Source organism: Drosophila miranda (assembly GCF_003369915.1).
Source record: "Drosophila miranda strain MSH22 chromosome Y unlocalized genomic scaffold, D.miranda_PacBio2.1 Contig_Y12_pilon, whole genome shotgun sequence".
Taxonomy (NCBI): Eukaryota; Metazoa; Arthropoda; class Insecta; order Diptera; family Drosophilidae; genus Drosophila; species Drosophila miranda.
Genome location: NW_022881595.1, coordinates 23569 through 41389, shown reverse-complemented (window position 1 = coordinate 41389; position 17821 = coordinate 23569). Strand labels below are relative to the sequence as shown.

The window sequence follows — 17821 nt, the reverse complement described above, 5'->3', positions numbered from 1 at the left end:
TTTTCTCCTAAACACTCATTTTCTTCTAAACACTCATTTTTTTCTAAACACTCATTTTTTATTTCACACTCGTTTTTTGTCTCACTCTCCTTCTCCTTGCAAATGTCACTTACAATTTTAAATTTGCATAAATTCATAAAATCCCTACCTAACACAGCCTCATAGCCCATCGACTCGTCTGCCACTACTAGTAATTCAAAGTTGATTCGATTTTTGTTAATAATTACAAAACTGGGTATTTTACCAAAGATGTTAAGTTTGCTATTATTTAGTCCAACATAAGCGTAATCCGCATTTTTATTCAAAATAAATTCAATTTCTCTGTTTTTCTTGTCTTTGTTAAACTTATATAAACTTAAATCATCTTCTTTGATTTCGTTCGAACTTAATCGTGAGCGCTCTTCCACTTTATTTAGGTTATTTTCCGACTGGTGCTCTAGACACGATAACTTCATAAAACTTATTGGGCTCCCTGAGTCGATGAGGCAATTTAAGGACAAGCATTTGTTATTGTAATTGCTAATGTATATATTAAATTTGTATATATAATCGTTATGTACCTTGTACTTCTTTTCGTCACAGTGTGACACCTGGTGACTCATGCTGCCGCATCCGTAGCACGCTCCTCTTTCGCGCTTGGGCTTGCGGCACTCCCCTGCCACGTGGCCCAAAGAGTTGCAGTTGTAGCAGCGAATGGGTGTTGGCGAGGCTCCAGTGTTTGCCCCTTCAGTTGAACCGTACTTCTTTGGCAGCATGATCTTCTCGAACGCCTTGAGTAGTTGATATGGAGCGCCAAAGCACTGCATGTGGGCTTGCCTACGCAGGCCTACATCTGGGATACCTTCGATGACTCCGTCAATAAACTCCTCGTCGTCAATGACTATGCGGGATGCCAGCGACACTTTGGCGTTGAAGTACATCGAGAACTCCTCGCCACGTGCCCATGAACGGGACTCGAACTTGCGACGGAGCAACAGTTTGCTTTCCTTGGGATGGAAAGTGTCTTCCATGACGTTCAACAATTGATCGATTGGCAGCGACATGTGCTCCGGACTCGAATGCAGCCACACCAATGCTTTGTCCTTAAGCTTCGACATTAGCAGCATTAGTAGCTTCTCATCCTTCAGTTTGTTCACTTTTGCGACGGCCTTAAACTGCGCGATCCAAGTTGTGACGTCATCGTTGTTTCCAGAAATGTTGCCATGATATGTTGGCAACATGTCTTTGGCGGCATTTAGCAACATGACGCCAGCGTCATTGCTGGCGGCTGGTGTTGTGTTCTCTCCTCTCCCTTCCTTCTCCCTCTCGCTCTGCAGCTTCAGCAGCACGATTTGCAGTTTTAACATTTCAACCTCTGCTCGATATTCGCCATGGTTGTTGTTGTGCCCAGGCGCTTGCGGTGCTTTTTCGTTCTTCTCTTTGCGTTCGCTCTTCGTCGAGTCTTGATCTGCGGCCGCCTCATCTTCCCTCTCGTTCTCGCATGTTTCGGCTGCCGGTGGTCCCTGTCCCCGCAGCTCTACTGGTATTTCGTTAAGTCTCGCTGCCATGGCAGCTTTGCTTCCACCTTTTGGTAGATTGAGGGACTCCAGCCATTCGCGCAGCCGGGCGGCCGAGAACTCCTCCGCGCCGAACAAGGCCGACATGGTTTTTTTTCAGCGATGGCGTCTTCGACGGACGAGATGATAAAAATTTTCGCTATTTTTCACTGGCGGCGATTGATCGTATCCCACTTCTGAAATTGTAGGCCGTCTAATCCGGGAATTGTAGTGACCAATATCGGTGCGTGAGTGAACTGTATAGGTATAAAAACACAAACCCGGTGATTTAATGTAACTCTTTTTTATTAGCTGCGCGTCCGTCTCTCACAATCGCCATTTACAAAGTGCTCTCACTCTCTTCTCCATGTTTCTTATCCGATAACTCACTATTGGTATTTCCCACCGAGTGTATCGATGGTGCGGTAAATACCAATGCGCGCTGTATGCTATTTTAAATACTAGTTGAATGCCTCACTAATTATTACCTTGCTACAATATTAACGTAGGTTTCGAATTTGGCCTCACTCTTGCAGAAAAGTGTAGGGAAGTTATTAAGACATACTATTTACACAAAGAATTTGACTTTAAAGCACCACCAAAGTATCAGATGCAGATTCGTGTAACAGAAACAACACCATTTCATTGTACTCCGCGTCGTTTATCCTACCATGAGAGAGAGAAAGTAGCTGAAATAGTAGATGATCTGTTAGAAAAGAAAGTAATCCGTCATAGTGAGTCCCCTTATGCTTCCCCGTTGGACCTAGTAAAAAACAAATCAGGAGAACTTCGAATGTGTGTCGATTACCGTGGTCTGAACAAACGAATTGTTAAAGATAATTTCCCATTGCCCCTTATTGAGGACTGTCTTGAGTTTTTAGAAAACAAGTGCTGTTTTTCCATTATAGATTTGAAAAGTGGGTATCATCAAATAGGCGTAGAAGAAAAATCAGTTCCGTATACATCGTTTGTGACACCGCAAGGACAGTATGAGTACTTGAGAATGCCCTTTGGGTTAAAAAATGGATCCGCTATTTTTCAGAGATTTATTCGGAGCTCTTGAGAGACTTTATTAGGAACAAAAGCATTTTAGTGTACATGGATGATATATTAGTAGCGACTAAAACAGTTGAAGAACACATGGATATATTAATAAGACTATGCATTCGGTTTAGCGAGCAAAATTTAGAGATAAATCTAAAAAAGTGTAGGTTTGTCAATCGAAACATCGATTTCCTGGGGTATAAAGTTAATCAAAACGGAATAGTTCCTAGTGATTCCCATATTGAGGCCTTGAAAAATACCCAGTCCCTCAAAATGTAAAAGCACTGCACTCGTGCTTGGGATTCTTTTCGTATTTTCGACGTTTCATGTTGTCATTTGCGACGACAGCTAAGCCCTTGGTGCAGTTGTTAAAAGAAGGTGGTCCGTTTCCCATGAATAGAGAACAGGTGAAGACGTTTGAAACTCTTAAGAATGCGTTGGCAAATCCTCCCGTATTAGCCATTTTTAGCCCAAATAGAGAAACGGAATTACATACAGACGCAAGTTCATACGGTTATGGCGCAATACTGATGCAAAGACAAGATGATGGGAAGATGCACCCTGTGTCCTAATATTCCGGCAAAACAACAGAAAGAGAATCACGTTATCATAGTTTCGAACTAGAGACATTGGCTATAATTTATGCATTGAGGCGTTTTAGAGCATATTTGGAGCATAGGTCCTTCAAAATAATCACGGATTGTAATTCGTTAGTACAGACGTTAACCAGAAAGTCAATTAGTCCTAAGATAGCACGGTGGTCCCTAGAGTTAGAGAACTATGATTACTCCATTATGCACAGACCTGGGGCCAGTATGACGCACGTTGATGCGCTGAGCAGACAAGATCAAGTGACGAATATGTTAGAGGATGGTTATAGAGTCAAATACGGTTTAGAAAAGTCTAATTTAGAAAAAGATGAGAGTAGAAAGCAGTATACAAGGAATAGTGTAAGTAGAGACAACACTGGTAGTGAGCATAGAGGTACCGTAGAGAACCCTGTGATTAAGTGTAGAGAATTAAATATCAATAGAGAGCGTAGTAGTAGCGTACAGAACCCTGCGATTGAGTGTGGAGAATCAAGTGCAGTAGGAAGTAGATTGGGAAATAGGTGGAAGTCTTATGATAGAGAGAACCTTGGTGGTGATTGTAGAGATAACATAGAGAATAGTGAATATAGGGAAAAGGATGGATGGAAGATTGAAATTAGAGATTTGAGCCAATGTAGAGGAAGCGTTAACGATGTGGTGGGGGGAGTAAAGTACATTAGTAGTAGGAATTCAGATAAAGAGAAAAAATGTGTTGAGGATACAGTAGAGAGGGACAAGTTAGAGTTTCAGGAGGAAAGATTACTAAAATCATTGATAGTTGAGGTAGTATGTGCAACGCCAGAAGATGTTGATTTGATATTGCAAACAGAACAGATGCGAGACAAGGAAGTAGTTAGGATTCGAAAAATGCTAGAGGATGGAATTGAAGTAGATTTTGAAATGATAGATGGTATTGTTTACAAGAGGAGTTGTGAAAACAAACTATGTTTCTATGTACCAATGTGTATGGAAGAGCAGTTGATAAGGCGGTCACACGAAAAACTAGGACATCTGGCCGCAGAGAAGTGCGTGAGTGACCTTTTGAGGACCTACTGGTTTCCGTCAATGAGAAGTAAAGTGGCAAGGTTCATCAGAAACTGTCTACCGTGTATACTACACTCGATGCCTAAAACAATACATAACAGAACGCTCCATAGTATCCCAAAGTCGTGTGTTCCTTTTCATACCCTACATGTTGATCATTTGGGTCCGTTGCCGAGTATTAGATCTAAGCGAAAACACCTCCTTGTGGTAATAGATGCATTCACTAAGTTTGTCAAATTGTTCCCGGTTAATAGTACCAGCACGCGGGAAGCGAAGGATGCCTTAAGTAAATATTTTGATTTCTATAGTCGCCCTACTAGGATAATATCAGATCGTGGGACCTGTTTCACCTCGTTAGAGTTCTCTAGTTTTCTGCAGGAGAGAGGGATAGAGCACATTAAGGTAGCTACAGGTGCACCGCAGGCGAATGGCCAAGTGGAGCGGGTGAATCGTGTTCTTACTCCTATGTTAGGAAAACTGTCAGAGCCCCTTGAGCAAGCCGATTGGTATAGGTTGATGAGCAAGGTAGAGCACGCCATTAATAACTCCGTTAACAGCAGTACGAAAAAGACACCAGCACATTGTTATTTGGAATACCCCAGAAAGGACCCGTTGTAGATGAATTAACCGAATACCTAGAGGAGAAGTTAGCGTCAGAACTTAGAGAGTTGGAAACTATAAGAGAAATAGCAAGTGAGAACATACGGTTGTCGCAGAAAAGAAATGAGAAGATGTATGCCCATAAACATAGAGCCCCATTAAAGTATGAACCTGGTGACTATGTAGCAGTCCGGCATGTGGACACAACACCGGGGATCAATAAGAAGTTCGCACCAAAGTATCGAGGACCGTACAGGATCAATAGAGTATTGGATAATGATCGTTATGAGGTTGTCGAGATTGAGGACTGTCAGTTGACGCAAATGCCATTCCGAAGTATATTAGAACCAGCAAGGCTTAAACCCTGGGTAGAGTGTAAGGATAAAACCATGGTCTCATGTTGTTAATCGATGAAATAGTATGTTAAGTAAGACAATACCGAATAAGAAATGTTTAACCAACTGTATGCCTTAGTGTGTAGATCGTGGGCGATCTGTAGTCAGGTTGCCCGAATGTAAAATATGAATATTACTTTATAAGATTTGAATATTAGTTTAAGATTTACTCATCGATAGTATTATAAGAAATACCAATGTACTCGATATATCGATACTTGTCGAGGACAAGTATCGATATGCCAACACACATTCATTCGAATACGCCGATCAAGAAAGAAGAACATATAATAAAACCGTGCTATTAAAAGTTTACATATCAGGTGTGGGGTTTGACCAAAAAAAAAAAAAAAAAAACTGCGATGAACAATGCAGACATAAGAGCGAAAACCAAAAGTGAACTTAGCGACATATTGCGTAGCGACATAACGTATATTTTGATCAAGATGCCAACATACACCAATTACGTACAGCAGTGAAAAAAATCATGGAAGACACGCATGAGCTAGGATATACGGCGCCAAGCGCAGACGAGACTATGCAGGCAGACATTTTTGCAGTCCCGGTTGAGCGCGAGATAGATAGAGACAACCGTAGTGCACAACACGCAGTAAAAGCAGCGCCAGAAGAATATGGTGGAAATGTGCAGAAGGCTCGAGAAGCATTCATGCCGCGACAAGACAACGCTTGTTCGAAATTGACCATGCGATCAGATGAATACGAAGAAGAATCGCGCCGTTTGCAGCAGTTGGAACAATTGTACGTTTCTCGCAAGCGCTTAGCTGATCTCAAATTAAGCATATTGAAAACGGAGATAGAGGCTATGGAGTTGGAAACGCCGAGAGATTGCATCGACTTGACACACATTGAGGCGTTGATGCGTCCATTTTCTGGAGATGACGACCAGGCTGTAACCAGTTGGATAAGTAACTTTGAGGACATTATGAATTTCCATGGTGTATCCGAGTCCAAATGCTGGATATTAGCGAAGCGGCTGCTAGGCGGATCGGCGAAGGCGTACATCGACCATGTGGCGCCTTTGACTTGGCAATTGATGCGAGCAGAATTGCTCAACGTCTTTGAGCAGAAAGTGACAGCGTGGGACATTGGAAAGCGACTGGAGGCACGGAAAATTGCAAATAATGAAAGCGCATTGCAATATTTCGTCGCAATGTGCAGCATAGCGTCGCAAGCAGACATGGCCACGAGCGATGTGGTCAAGTTCATCGTAGAGGGACTGCAGGACAAGACGGGCATGGCAGCATCCATGCTATATTGCAGCACACTCAACGAGTTGCGTGACAAGATGGTCACCTATGATAGGGTCAGAAGAGCTCCTGGAGTCGTAGCAATTCGTAGCGAAGGTATGACAAATGGAAAACTAAATGTGAGTATGGCAGTTGGGCAGCAGCAAGGTGGTGGCGCAATGCGTTGCTACAACTGTCGGCAATTTGGGCACGTTATGAAGGAATGCAGTCAGCCAAAGAGACCGGATGGGGCATGTTTTAACTGTTGGAGTACCAGCCACCTATATTCGCAGTGCCCGAAACGAAAGATGGCCACTAGGGTAGCTGCAGTTCAAGATGAGGAGCGACCAGGAGAAAAAAACAACGACGATTTAGCGGCTGTCCAGTTAATCACTTTATGACTTCCGTTTGGTGAACAAAGAGGCGTCAGTATTTTTAGTCTATTTGATACAGGTAGCCCTGTAAGTTTTATTCATAAGTCTTTGATACCGAAGTCGGCTATAGTTGAAGCCTATAATGAAGTTAGGAAATACTATGGACTAGGAGGACAACCAATTCCCATATGGGGAAAATTTAAGTGCCATATTGAATTTTGCACAAAGAAATATATCGTTTTATTAAACATCGTAGATGATAACATGCTGCCTTTGCCGGTATTGTTGGGACGCGATGCCCTTAAAGTTATTGAAGTAAAATTAGTTCATAAGAAAAATATCAATGCGAAGCAACACACATCGTTAAGTTCGTTAAAGCAAAAAGCTATTAGTTTAACCTGCGCGTCTTTATTCACCGAACGTAAAAATAATATTAACATAAGACTATATGATAAGTTAGATGGTAATCAATCAGAAAAAAGCGAGCTAATCAAACGTTCTAATCCATTTAAAAATCAGACACAAGAAAACTCAAGGAATGACAAAATGGCCATCGAGAATATGAATCAAGGCGACGAATTCAGTAACTTTTGTGCGTCGGTAGAGATTGATGAAGAGGAACATATTAACGTAGGTTTCGAATTTGGCCTCACTCTTGCAGAAAAGTGTAGGGAAGTTATTAAGACATACTATTTACACAAAGAATTTGACTTTAAAGCACCACCAAAGTATCAGATGCAGATTCGTGTAACAGAAACAACACCATTTCATTGTACTCCGCGTCGTTTATCCTACCATGAGAGAGAGAAAGTAGCTGAAATAGTAGATGATCTGTTAGAAAAGAAAGTAATCCGTCATAGTGAGTCCCCTTATGCTTCCCCGTTGGACCTAGTAAAAAACAAATCAGGAGAACTTCGAATGTGTGTCGATTACCGTGGTCTGAACAAACGAATTGTTAAAGATAATTTCCCATTGCCCCTTATTGAGGACTGTCTTGAGTTTTTAGAAAACAAGTGCTGTTTTTCCATTATAGATTTGAAAAGTGGGTATCATCAAATAGGCGTAGAAGAAAAATCAGTTCCGTATACATCGTTTGTGACACCGCAAGGACAGTATGAGTACTTGAGAATGCCCTTTGGGTTAAAAAATGGATCCGCTATTTTTCAGAGATTTATTCGGAGCTCTTGAGAGACTTTATTAGGAACAAAAGCATTTTAGTGTACATGGATGATATATTAGTAGCGACTAAAACAGTTGAAGAACACATGGATATATTAATAAGACTATGCATTCGGTTTAGCGAGCAAAATTTAGAGATAAATCTAAAAAAGTGTAGGTTTGTCAATCGAAACATCGATTTCCTGGGGTATAAAGTTAATCAAAACGGAATAGTTCCTAGTGATTCCCATATTGAGGCCTTGAAAAATACCCAGTCCCTCAAAATGTAAAAGCACTGCACTCATGCTTGGGATTCTTTTCGTATTTTCGACGTTTCATGTTGTCATTTGCGACGACAGCTAAGCCCTTGGTGCAGTTGTTAAAAGAAGGTGGTCCGTTTCCCATGAATAGAGAACAGGTGAAGACGTTTGAAACTCTTAAGAATGCGTTGGCAAATCCTCCCGTATTAGCCATTTTTAGCCCAAATAGAGAAACGGAATTACATACAGACGCAAGTTCATACGGTTATGGCGCAATACTGATGCAAAGACAAGATGATGGGAAGATGCACCCTGTGTCCTATTATTCCGGCAAAACAACAGAAAGAGAATCACGTTATCATAGTTTCGAACTAGAGACATTGGCTATAATTTATGCATTGAGGCGTTTTAGAGCATATTTGGAGCATAGGTCCTTCAAAATAATCACGGATTGTAATTCGTTAGTACAGACGTTAACCAGAAAGTCAATTAGTCCTAAGATAGCACGGTGGTCCCTAGAGTTAGAGAACTATGATTACTCCATTATGCACAGACCTGGGGCCAGTATGACGCACGTTGATGCGCTGAGCAGACAAGATCAAGTGACGAATATGTTAGAGGATGGTTATAGAGGCAAATACGGTTTAGAAAAGTCTAATTTAGAAAAAGATGAGAGGAGAAAGCAATATACAAGGAATAGTGTAAGTAGAGACAACACTGGTAGTGAGCATAGAGGTACCGTAGAGAACCCTGTGATTAAGTGTAGAGAATTAAATATCAATAGAGAGCGTAGTAGTAGCGTACAGAACCCTGCGATTGAGTGTGGAGAATCAAGTGCAGTAGGAAGTAGATTGGGAAATAGGTGGAAGACTTATGATAGAGAGAACCTTGGTGGTGATTGTAGAGATAACATAGAGAATAGTGAATATAGGGAAAAGGATGGATGGAAGATTGAAATTAGAGATTTGAGCCAATGTAGAGGAAGCGTTAACGATGTGGTGGGGGGAGTAAAGTACATTAGTAGTAGGAATTCAGATAGAGAAAAAATGTGTTGAGGATACTCTGCCTGAAATTTCTTCGGAACACCTCCTGGCCGACATTGTAGGATATGTCTCTGGACCGTAAGTTATACTGCCGTTCATTCTTATCGTTCTGTTTTTTCATGACTTCTAGAGCCTTGCTTCGAACCAAGTCTAATGAATCCTCCCGCGAGAAAACTGCTGACCTGTCGTCCAACACCCGCAATGCTCTCAGAAGCTTGTATGTTGCCCCGGAAGTGATGAAATGCTGTCCGAACACCATATAATAAGGAGTTGCATTCAGACTTGCATGCACCGCCGAACGCAATGCGCAGCAAATGCTGCTGAGGTGCTCGTCCCAGTCCTTCTGATCCTCGCGCACATAAGATCGGATTGCTGCAATCACCGAGCGATTTACACGTTCGGAAGCATTAGCTTGGGGTGCGTACAGAGCCGTGAGAGTGTGCGAAACTTTATATTCCCGGAGTAGCTTTTGGAATGCCTCAGACTTAAATTGTGTGCCATTGTCGGATACTATTGTCTCCGGAACCCCGAAAGCATGAAAAAGATCTTGCTGCATGTATTTGACTACCACGTCCGCGGTCAACTTCTTCACTGCCTTAAGAAACACATATTTAGAATAGTGATCGAGGACGATAAAGATGCCTATATGTCCACTTCTTGAACGGGGATATGGCCCCAGGAAATCTACATACAATTTCTGGAAGAAACTTTGTGACTCGGGCGCAATTCCAATCTTCGGTCTCTGGATTGTATTGGGGGCCTTGGTAGTCTTGCAGACATCACAAGCCTGGATATACTTCTTCACAGCGGCAACCAACCCAGGCCAGTAATAATACCGCCGTATCCTTTTTAGGGTTTTGTGAATGCCTCCATGGGAAGCCAGTGGTTTGTCGTGCGCGTTACGCAAAACGTCAACCACTAACCCTTGAGGAATCCAGAGTTTCCAAATGAACACATCATGTAGCACCTCTCCTGTTGCGTGATCTGACCTACGATACAACAAGCTATCTACAATTTTGAGATCTGGCAACTTATCAATATTGGCCCTAACCCTTTCTACGATCTCCACGTAATCTTCTGCCTTGAATTCTGGCGATTCCAAATCCACCAACAACCCATTGCTCGCGTCTAGAGTCGCCACTTCCTCCTCATTTACGCGAGAAAGAGCATCCGGAACCACATTAAGCCTGCCGCTACGATGCTCGATTTTAAACGAGAAACTCTGCAGCTTTAATGCCCATCGGGCTAGACGTGAGTGTAAGTCAGTTTGTGACCTGGGCCACTTTAAAGAGGCGTGATCAGTGATTACAGTAAATTCATGCCCCTCGATATAAGCTCTGAACCTATTTATGCAAACTATTGCGGCCAGACATTCTTGTTCGGTGACCGAATAATTCTTTTGGGCTTTGTTGAGTTTTTTCGATACAAACGCAATCGGATATTCGTCCCCCTCCGGCGTCTTCTGCACCAGCACTCCCCCAACGCCTGTCTTGCTAGCGTCGCAGTGAACATAGAATGGTTTGCTAAAATCAGGACTACGCAAAACTGGCGCTGAGCAAAGCATCTCCTTCAACTTTTCAAAAGCCTCCTGACCCTCTGGAGTCATTGAAAATTTCTGTCTGGGTTTGAGCAAGTTCGTGTGAGGCGCGGCTACCGATGCGAAGTTGCTTATAAACTTCCTGTACCAGCCTACCATACCTAGGAAGCGACGCAGAGACTTTAGGGATTTTGGCAAAGGAAAATCGGACATGGCCGAAATCTTATCCGGATCTGTACGAATCACCCCTTCGCCTACTATATGCCCCAAATACCGCACTGACTTCATGCAAAACTTGCTTTTCTCCACATTCAGCGTTAACCCTGCCGCTTTTATGTAACTTGCCACTTCACTCAACACCCTCCGATGTGACTCGAAACTGTCCGACACAATCAAAAGGTCGTCCAGGTACACAAAAACTTCATTTCTTAAACTGGCCGGAATTACCTTGTCCTGTCATGGTCTGCGAAGCATTAGTGAGACCAAAAGGCATTACCTTATACTGGTAGAGAGGTTTCCCCGGAACCGTGAACGCTGTTTTATCGCGTGAGCTCGGCTCTAAGGGAACTTGCCAATAGGCATCCTTGAGATCCAGGCTCGAAATAAACAACGCCTTAGGAAGACGTCCTAGAATCCCATCAATTTGTGGTAACGGATACGCGTCTTTTTTGGTCACCGCGTTAACTTTCCTACTATCTAAACATAGCCTCACCTTTCCTGGCTTCTGCACCAATACTACCGGTGATGACCACGCACTATCGGATTCCTCTATCACCCCTAAGCTGAGCATCCGATCTATCTCCGCATATAACAATTTCTCTACCGCAGGAGATACAGGGAAGTGTCTCTGCTTCACGGCTTTTGCATCACCTACATCAATTGAATGCGAAAGCAGAGCCGTCTTTCCTAGACCGGAAACGGAAAACGAAGGAAATAAATTGATGGTCGCTTGCAACTGGTCCATTTCCCCTCGGCTGAGGTTCTGCGGTTCATGAACTATCTCTGCCAGCGACATGCTGGGTGGTAATAAATCGAAACTTGACCAAAAGTCGATCCCTAAATACAAGTCCTGGCTGAGCGATGGAATAATGTGCAGCTCAAGGTCCTTCACTGCACCCTTATACTGCACCGGTGTCCGCAGTCGTCCCACTACCTCTTGCCTCCGTCCATCCGCAGTGGAAGCATTTACAACTCCTCTCTTAAGAGGAATTCGGCTTTGGATTACGCGTTCTGCTAACTTTCCGCCTATAACACTCATAGCTGCTCCGGTGTCCAATAGACCAAGGACCGTTTGATCCAACAGGCGAACTTCCGCATATGGACGCTTGTCCTTCTGCTTGTAACGAATGCAATTTATCGCTTTCGCCGCCTGCCGGAACGCTCTCATCCTTCTTGCACTCCTTGTGAGGGACTTGGTGAAAAGCGAATGGGATCTGGCATGGACTAGTTGTGGCCAGACTAAAGCTTGGTGTATGTCGGATTCTGATTTCTCCGACGGAAGCTGGGCGGTAGTTTTAAGTATCCCTACTGGGATTTCGCCTCTGCACTCGACTGCTTGCGCTGAACACTGACCGGCTGGCGAGGCTGGGTGTTCACTTTGCCGTTTTTTTTGCATTTGCTACACGACGGCTTATATTTATTAGGTGCTCCGCACCCAAAGCAAAAAATTTTCCTTTTGCTATCGCAATCGTGGTAGCGATGCCCCTCCTTTCGGCAGTTCCAGCAAATCAGTGCCATGGCTGCCACCTCGTCCTCTTCTTCTACATCCGAGAATTCGGAGGCCTCCTCTAATTGGGCTTCCTCTACCAATTCCGCAACCTGTTTCCGGAAAGGAATCAATTTCTGGTACCCATGACTCCGCCTAACGTCATCGAGAAAACCCTCCCTTCTACGACAGACTTCTCTCAAACGTTCTACGGAGTCGATTTGGACATTCAGGAGATCATGTCTAATTTCAGGTCGCAAATTGCGCCGTAAAGTTTCCACAATCGCTTTCTCTGACATAAGAGTTTCCAAATCATCCATCAGCTGTATCAGGGCGTCGTGGAAGGAATCGAAATTTTCTTTTTCTTTTTGCTTCCTGTCCCTTATCGCTTCTCTGATATCCACATCGGTTCGAGAATCCCTAAGCTGCTTTCTTAGGGCTTGGCATAACCGGTCCCATCTCATCGATCCGGAAGTCTTGTGGTAACGCCAATAAAAATCTCTGGCCTTTCCGTCAAAAAGCAGACTGGCGTTACTGCACAGAACTGGAAAATTTCCCTCGAGAGTCTGATGCGTCAAAGCCTCTACCCTATAGAGAAAATTATCAATGCTCAATCCTTCTTGGGTCCCATTAAAACGTAATTTCCAACTATTGAGGATATGGGCGACTTTGTCCGGTCGCTGACTCAGATCTGAGACTGCACTGCTTGGACGGTCGTAGCTCGGAAACTGTGCTGAATACTGACTATTCAGTCCCTGTCGGAATGTTTCCTCCCCTTCTCTGTCCCTATTTTGTTGGACCGGATTATCCGCTTCCCCACGTCTATTCCCTTGAGGAATGCTATTGCTAGTCTCTTGGAAATGTGCTGCTATGCTGGACTGAATGATTTGAGCCATTTTGTCCGTGAGCTGGGCTACCACGTCGTTTTGCATCGTGCTGATGGCCTGTGTAACCATGCTACTAACTCTTTCAGCGGTTATGGCTGCTGCATCGTTTTGCTTGGCCTGGGACCTGGTATTATGAGGAGTACTTCTATCGACGCATAGCGTCTTGCATGTGGGACAGGTAGTATGGGTCTTGACATGTGACTCAATACAAGTTTTGTGAAACTCGTGGCTGCACTTTGTTTTCAATGTAGGAGCCGAAGCCAAAGTTTTCCCACAAAACTGGCATTTTGGCGCCGGAGCCGGTTCAGGCTCGTTATCGGGGTTCTCCATTGTAAAAAAAATAAATCAAACTTAATTGCTAACTGTCCTGACAAAAATATGTCCCACAAAAACTACACTAAAAAACCAAAGTTAAAAAATGTGTTAATAGTAAAACTAAATTAAGTATTCTAGTTAAAAGTCAGATAACTTATGCTAGCAAATCTAAGATGACCTAAAAATTCAAAAATAATAAGTAATTGTACGTGAACTCATATTGCAAAGAGAACTGATTCCTCGTGTTATAATTCATAGCTTCCTACGTTGCCAACTTAGGGTCAATGGCCCAGCAACCGCCACAGCTGTTCTCAAGTCTCGCTTCCCTTGTACAGCGGGAGAGCTAGCAAATTAACAGCCCTACCAAATAACACACATGGAATGTAAACCACAAGAATAGAACGCAAAGAATATGATACGATAAAATAAAGTCATAAAAATTTTTGCCTTACGCATAGCTAATCCCCATGCGAAACGGACCCTATGCTAATTGAGACCCCAATTCCTAAGCACAAAAGAAAATGAAAAGAATGTGTACGCGCGCAGACGCCTTGCACTTGTCGCTGTCTAATCAAAACCAACAACAACTGCATGCGCCAGCCGTGGCCAGCTGCTGCTTTGATTCGCGCCGCTGTCGTCCAAACATCTCGGCTCGGCACTCTACACTTGAAATGAGCATGCTGCTTCTGATTTCACTCGTGGCCAACGGAATTCTATAATCAAGATTAACCCGAGTATGTCCAACGCTCTAAAGCTCATCAGCAGCAATGGCTAAGCCTTCCGCACAGTCCTTCAGCCGTGGGCAGGGTTCCGTAAGTAAACGAGATTCCCTTTGCTGTCCTATGCGCCCGAAAGACCATGTTTAAGACTCCTGCCTCAGAAAAAGTAGGGTATTATTAAGATCGATGCACTTTTCGAAACGCTCCTCAGACGTGGCCGGATGAAAAGTAAAAACTTCTGCTTCCGTTTTCCGAATCGTCTGACAAGCCCTCTACTTGGTGTTGAGAAAAGAAGATATTCTTGAGCAATGACCACTTCCAGAGAAACAATTTTGGTCAATGCCGTCTATGCTGAATCGGGAAGTTTTAAAGACAAAAAAAAGGATGTCACAGTGTTGATGGTGTCACACCTGAATAGGTGTGGCCCCACGTTGGGCTCCAATTTTTAGTTATAATACTATATCTATGATTCATAAATGTAACGTGTCATCTACGCACGTCTGTGTAAATAAATCCTGCCAGGCTAGCTGTCATTCAGCGAAGGGAAGCACACGCTTTGGGTTTCCGGCCTCTGCTCGTCGGCTATTGGAGTGATGTTCTTGCCCCCCTCCTGCTGGTGGCCTATACGCATTATACCGCGAATGAAGTAGCGTGTCCCGACGAAAATGCTTAACCGGGAGACACTGTTTATCCATGAATAGATTTGTGGATGTGTGCTGGAAAGGTATTTTAACTCCGCCTCTGGTGTTGTCGAGGTCGTGTCGCCCACCCTACCATGGCCATTCCAAACCGTTCGATTTAATGATGGAATGGCCCCTTTGTCCGGGGCGTCCTACATGGGGAATTTGCCAGCGAAAGCAAAGCGGTAGATTAATACATTATAAAGTTTATTCACTTACTGGCTAAAACACTAACATTACCCGCAAATACCATAATATAATCACCCACATTAAAAGAGTAGCTAAATGAAATATATGTATAAAATTCCTACAAATACTTGTTTGTCATACAAACGATATACTAAATAAGTCCGAAATGGACAAACTAACTTGCTTGCTGACTCCGTAATGTTACGAAACCAATTCGAGTGGGCACTTCTCCCTCTCACTCACCGACCGGCCCTAGTTCCCTTGTTTCAAGTTGTATTTATTAATAATAGAATTTAAGTCCACTCATACCTTTTCTCCAGTTTATGGCTCCATCGGCGAAAGCGCTTTCCTCGATGAATACCTAAAGCTGCTGTGGTGGAAGAACACTTAAATGGGCACAAGGTTGGGGGAAATCATATTTGCAGATCGGCGAGAGTCACGAGAAGCCACTACCGGAATCAAATCTAAATCTCTCCTAATTAGCTCCGCACAGAAATCATAATTAATTACACATTTACAAACACGAATACAATTACTCCGTCAATCCGTTGCTTCCTCTTTTTTTTCTATTCTCTTTCTCCCGACTGTTATCTATGTTTCCTTTCCACCTCCTGGGCGAAAGGGAACAGCACAATTTCTTTCCCCTGCTTCTGCAGGTGAAAGGTATGCGAAAGCAAATAAAAGGCCAAACGGCCAATATCCGACGGTGCTAGATCGACACTTTCTCTCCGCCGATCTGCTCGCGACCAAGGGACGGGCCCTCCTTATCTGCCGCGTCGCGCTCGACTACTAAAGTGCCGACGCCAACGCCTCGGGAAGCTAGCCGCTTGGGGGACCGAGCGTTCCCCAAATGTCTTCTCCCTCTGCTTCCACGCTCGCTTCTCCGATGGCTGAGCGCTTTCCAGACAGTCCCAAAGGTTTAAACGCCACTTTGTTAGGCTTGCGGCTGTTGTTGTTTGCTGGCTGGCTTCCTTGGACGATCGAATCCGCACTGATTAACTCGATTTACTAAGAGCAAAGAATACAAATGGGACAACTCTTTATTCTCCTTTAGCCCTTCTCTTCTCTTCCCGCAGCACTTACCCCAACCGGACTAAGCGCTATACGGCTTCTGACGACTGAATAGCCCACTTTAGATTCCCTAGAGTTTTTCTCTTCACTAAATTCTTGGTTTTCCTTTCCGTCGGACCGATACGCAACCGACTGAATTGACTTTCACGAGGGAATAGCCGATAGGGACGCCAACGTTCTGGCGGCAAATCCTCTAACAGGTCCCTGGATGCATTTTCAACAGAGATAGCCTGACGTTTCGACCTGTTACCGTCTTTTTGGTTTTCCCTTGACCTGTCGTTCGCCTGCCACTCTGAGCACTAGATGGCGCCACAAAAAAATCAGCATTCCCTGCTACAAGCGCTACAGCTTCGCCCCCCGTGCATGGCTGCAAGTGCAAACTATGCGGCAAAATGATTGGAAGGTTGAGCACCTTGGGAAACCACGTAATGAACCAACATTACACAGCAATAAGAGGTATGGTTTCAAGGAATTCGAAGACAATGCAAAAAATTTCTGCCGTTTTTAAGGAAAAAAAAAAGTGACCATGTTAAGACTATCAGAGGAAACTGGGGTGCCGGCCGAGTATTTGAGGGCGATAGTCATGTGCAGCGATGACTATAAAAAATTGGGTGCCGCTTGTGGGCCGACAAGACGGATGCAGAGAAGCTGAAGGACATCAACCAATAACTGTTTCGTTTTTTAATTTTAGTATTTGGTTTGGCTTGAGTATACTGATCCAGAGAAGCTGAAGGACATCAACCAATAACTGTTTCGTTTTTTAATTTTAATATTTGATTTGAGTAGAAGAACTCGCCTGTTATTCGTAAATGTAACGACTGAAAATAAACTTATTGACAAAAAAGGGAGGAGTATTTATATTGTGTGGGCGCCTTTGGGCCAAGAAATCATCAAAGTTATTCACGTCGCACAGTTTGGGAAAAAACTGGACTGGAGTGGAGTCGACTGGAGGGACTGCAATGACACTTGCCGGCTGGCGGCCTCTTGGAAATTTTAAGCCTCGTTAAGCTTCTGGTCAACCGCCTGGCTGGTCTGCTTGAGCGCTCCATCGAATGGATTAACCTTCGCTCTGGATATACTGGATGCCCTTTTGGATTACAGGACTACCCTCTTTAGCGCCTTTGAATGGATAAACAAAGTGCATGTCCTACATGGATTACAGCCGTATAGCGAATCATAAAAGGTAAGAAATCAAGCCACAAATTGAATGCCGAACACAGGAAATGCTTAACCCATGACACCACCAAAAGGGGGAGAGGGAGTAGAGGGGGATGAGTGCCCCCTATTAATCCTAAGTGCTTCCTGTGATTTTATGTAAACTTGTACACGGGGAACAGAGGACTCCAAAGAGACCTCTCGAGCAGCAATTCAATGTACAAATGACAGGTTGGCTATGACACAAAACAGCAGCTTAAGGAAGATGTAAAG

General features: G+C 43.7%; 1 protein-coding gene and 1 long non-coding RNA gene across 2 annotated transcripts; one reads left to right on the top strand and one right to left on the bottom strand.

Annotated features, from left to right (window-relative positions):
• Positions 1-257: 257 nt before the first annotated feature.
• LOC117189283 lies at positions 258-1624 on the bottom strand. Its single transcript, XM_033394448.1, has 2 exons — positions 561-1624; positions 258-490 (listed from the first exon to the last, which is right to left on the bottom strand). The coding sequence occupies exons 1-2, from the start codon at positions 1545-1547 to the stop codon at positions 461-463; spliced, it is 1017 nt and encodes a 338-aa protein (XP_033250339.1). The 5' UTR covers positions 1548-1624; the 3' UTR covers positions 258-460.
• Positions 1625-16722: 15098 nt separating this feature from the next.
• On the top strand, positions 16723-17095 carry LOC117189287. The gene is made up of 2 exons (XR_004473344.1): positions 16723-16849; positions 16903-17095. It is a non-coding gene; the product is annotated as an uncharacterized LOC117189287 (long non-coding RNA).
• The last annotated feature ends 726 nt before the right edge of the window (positions 17096-17821 follow it).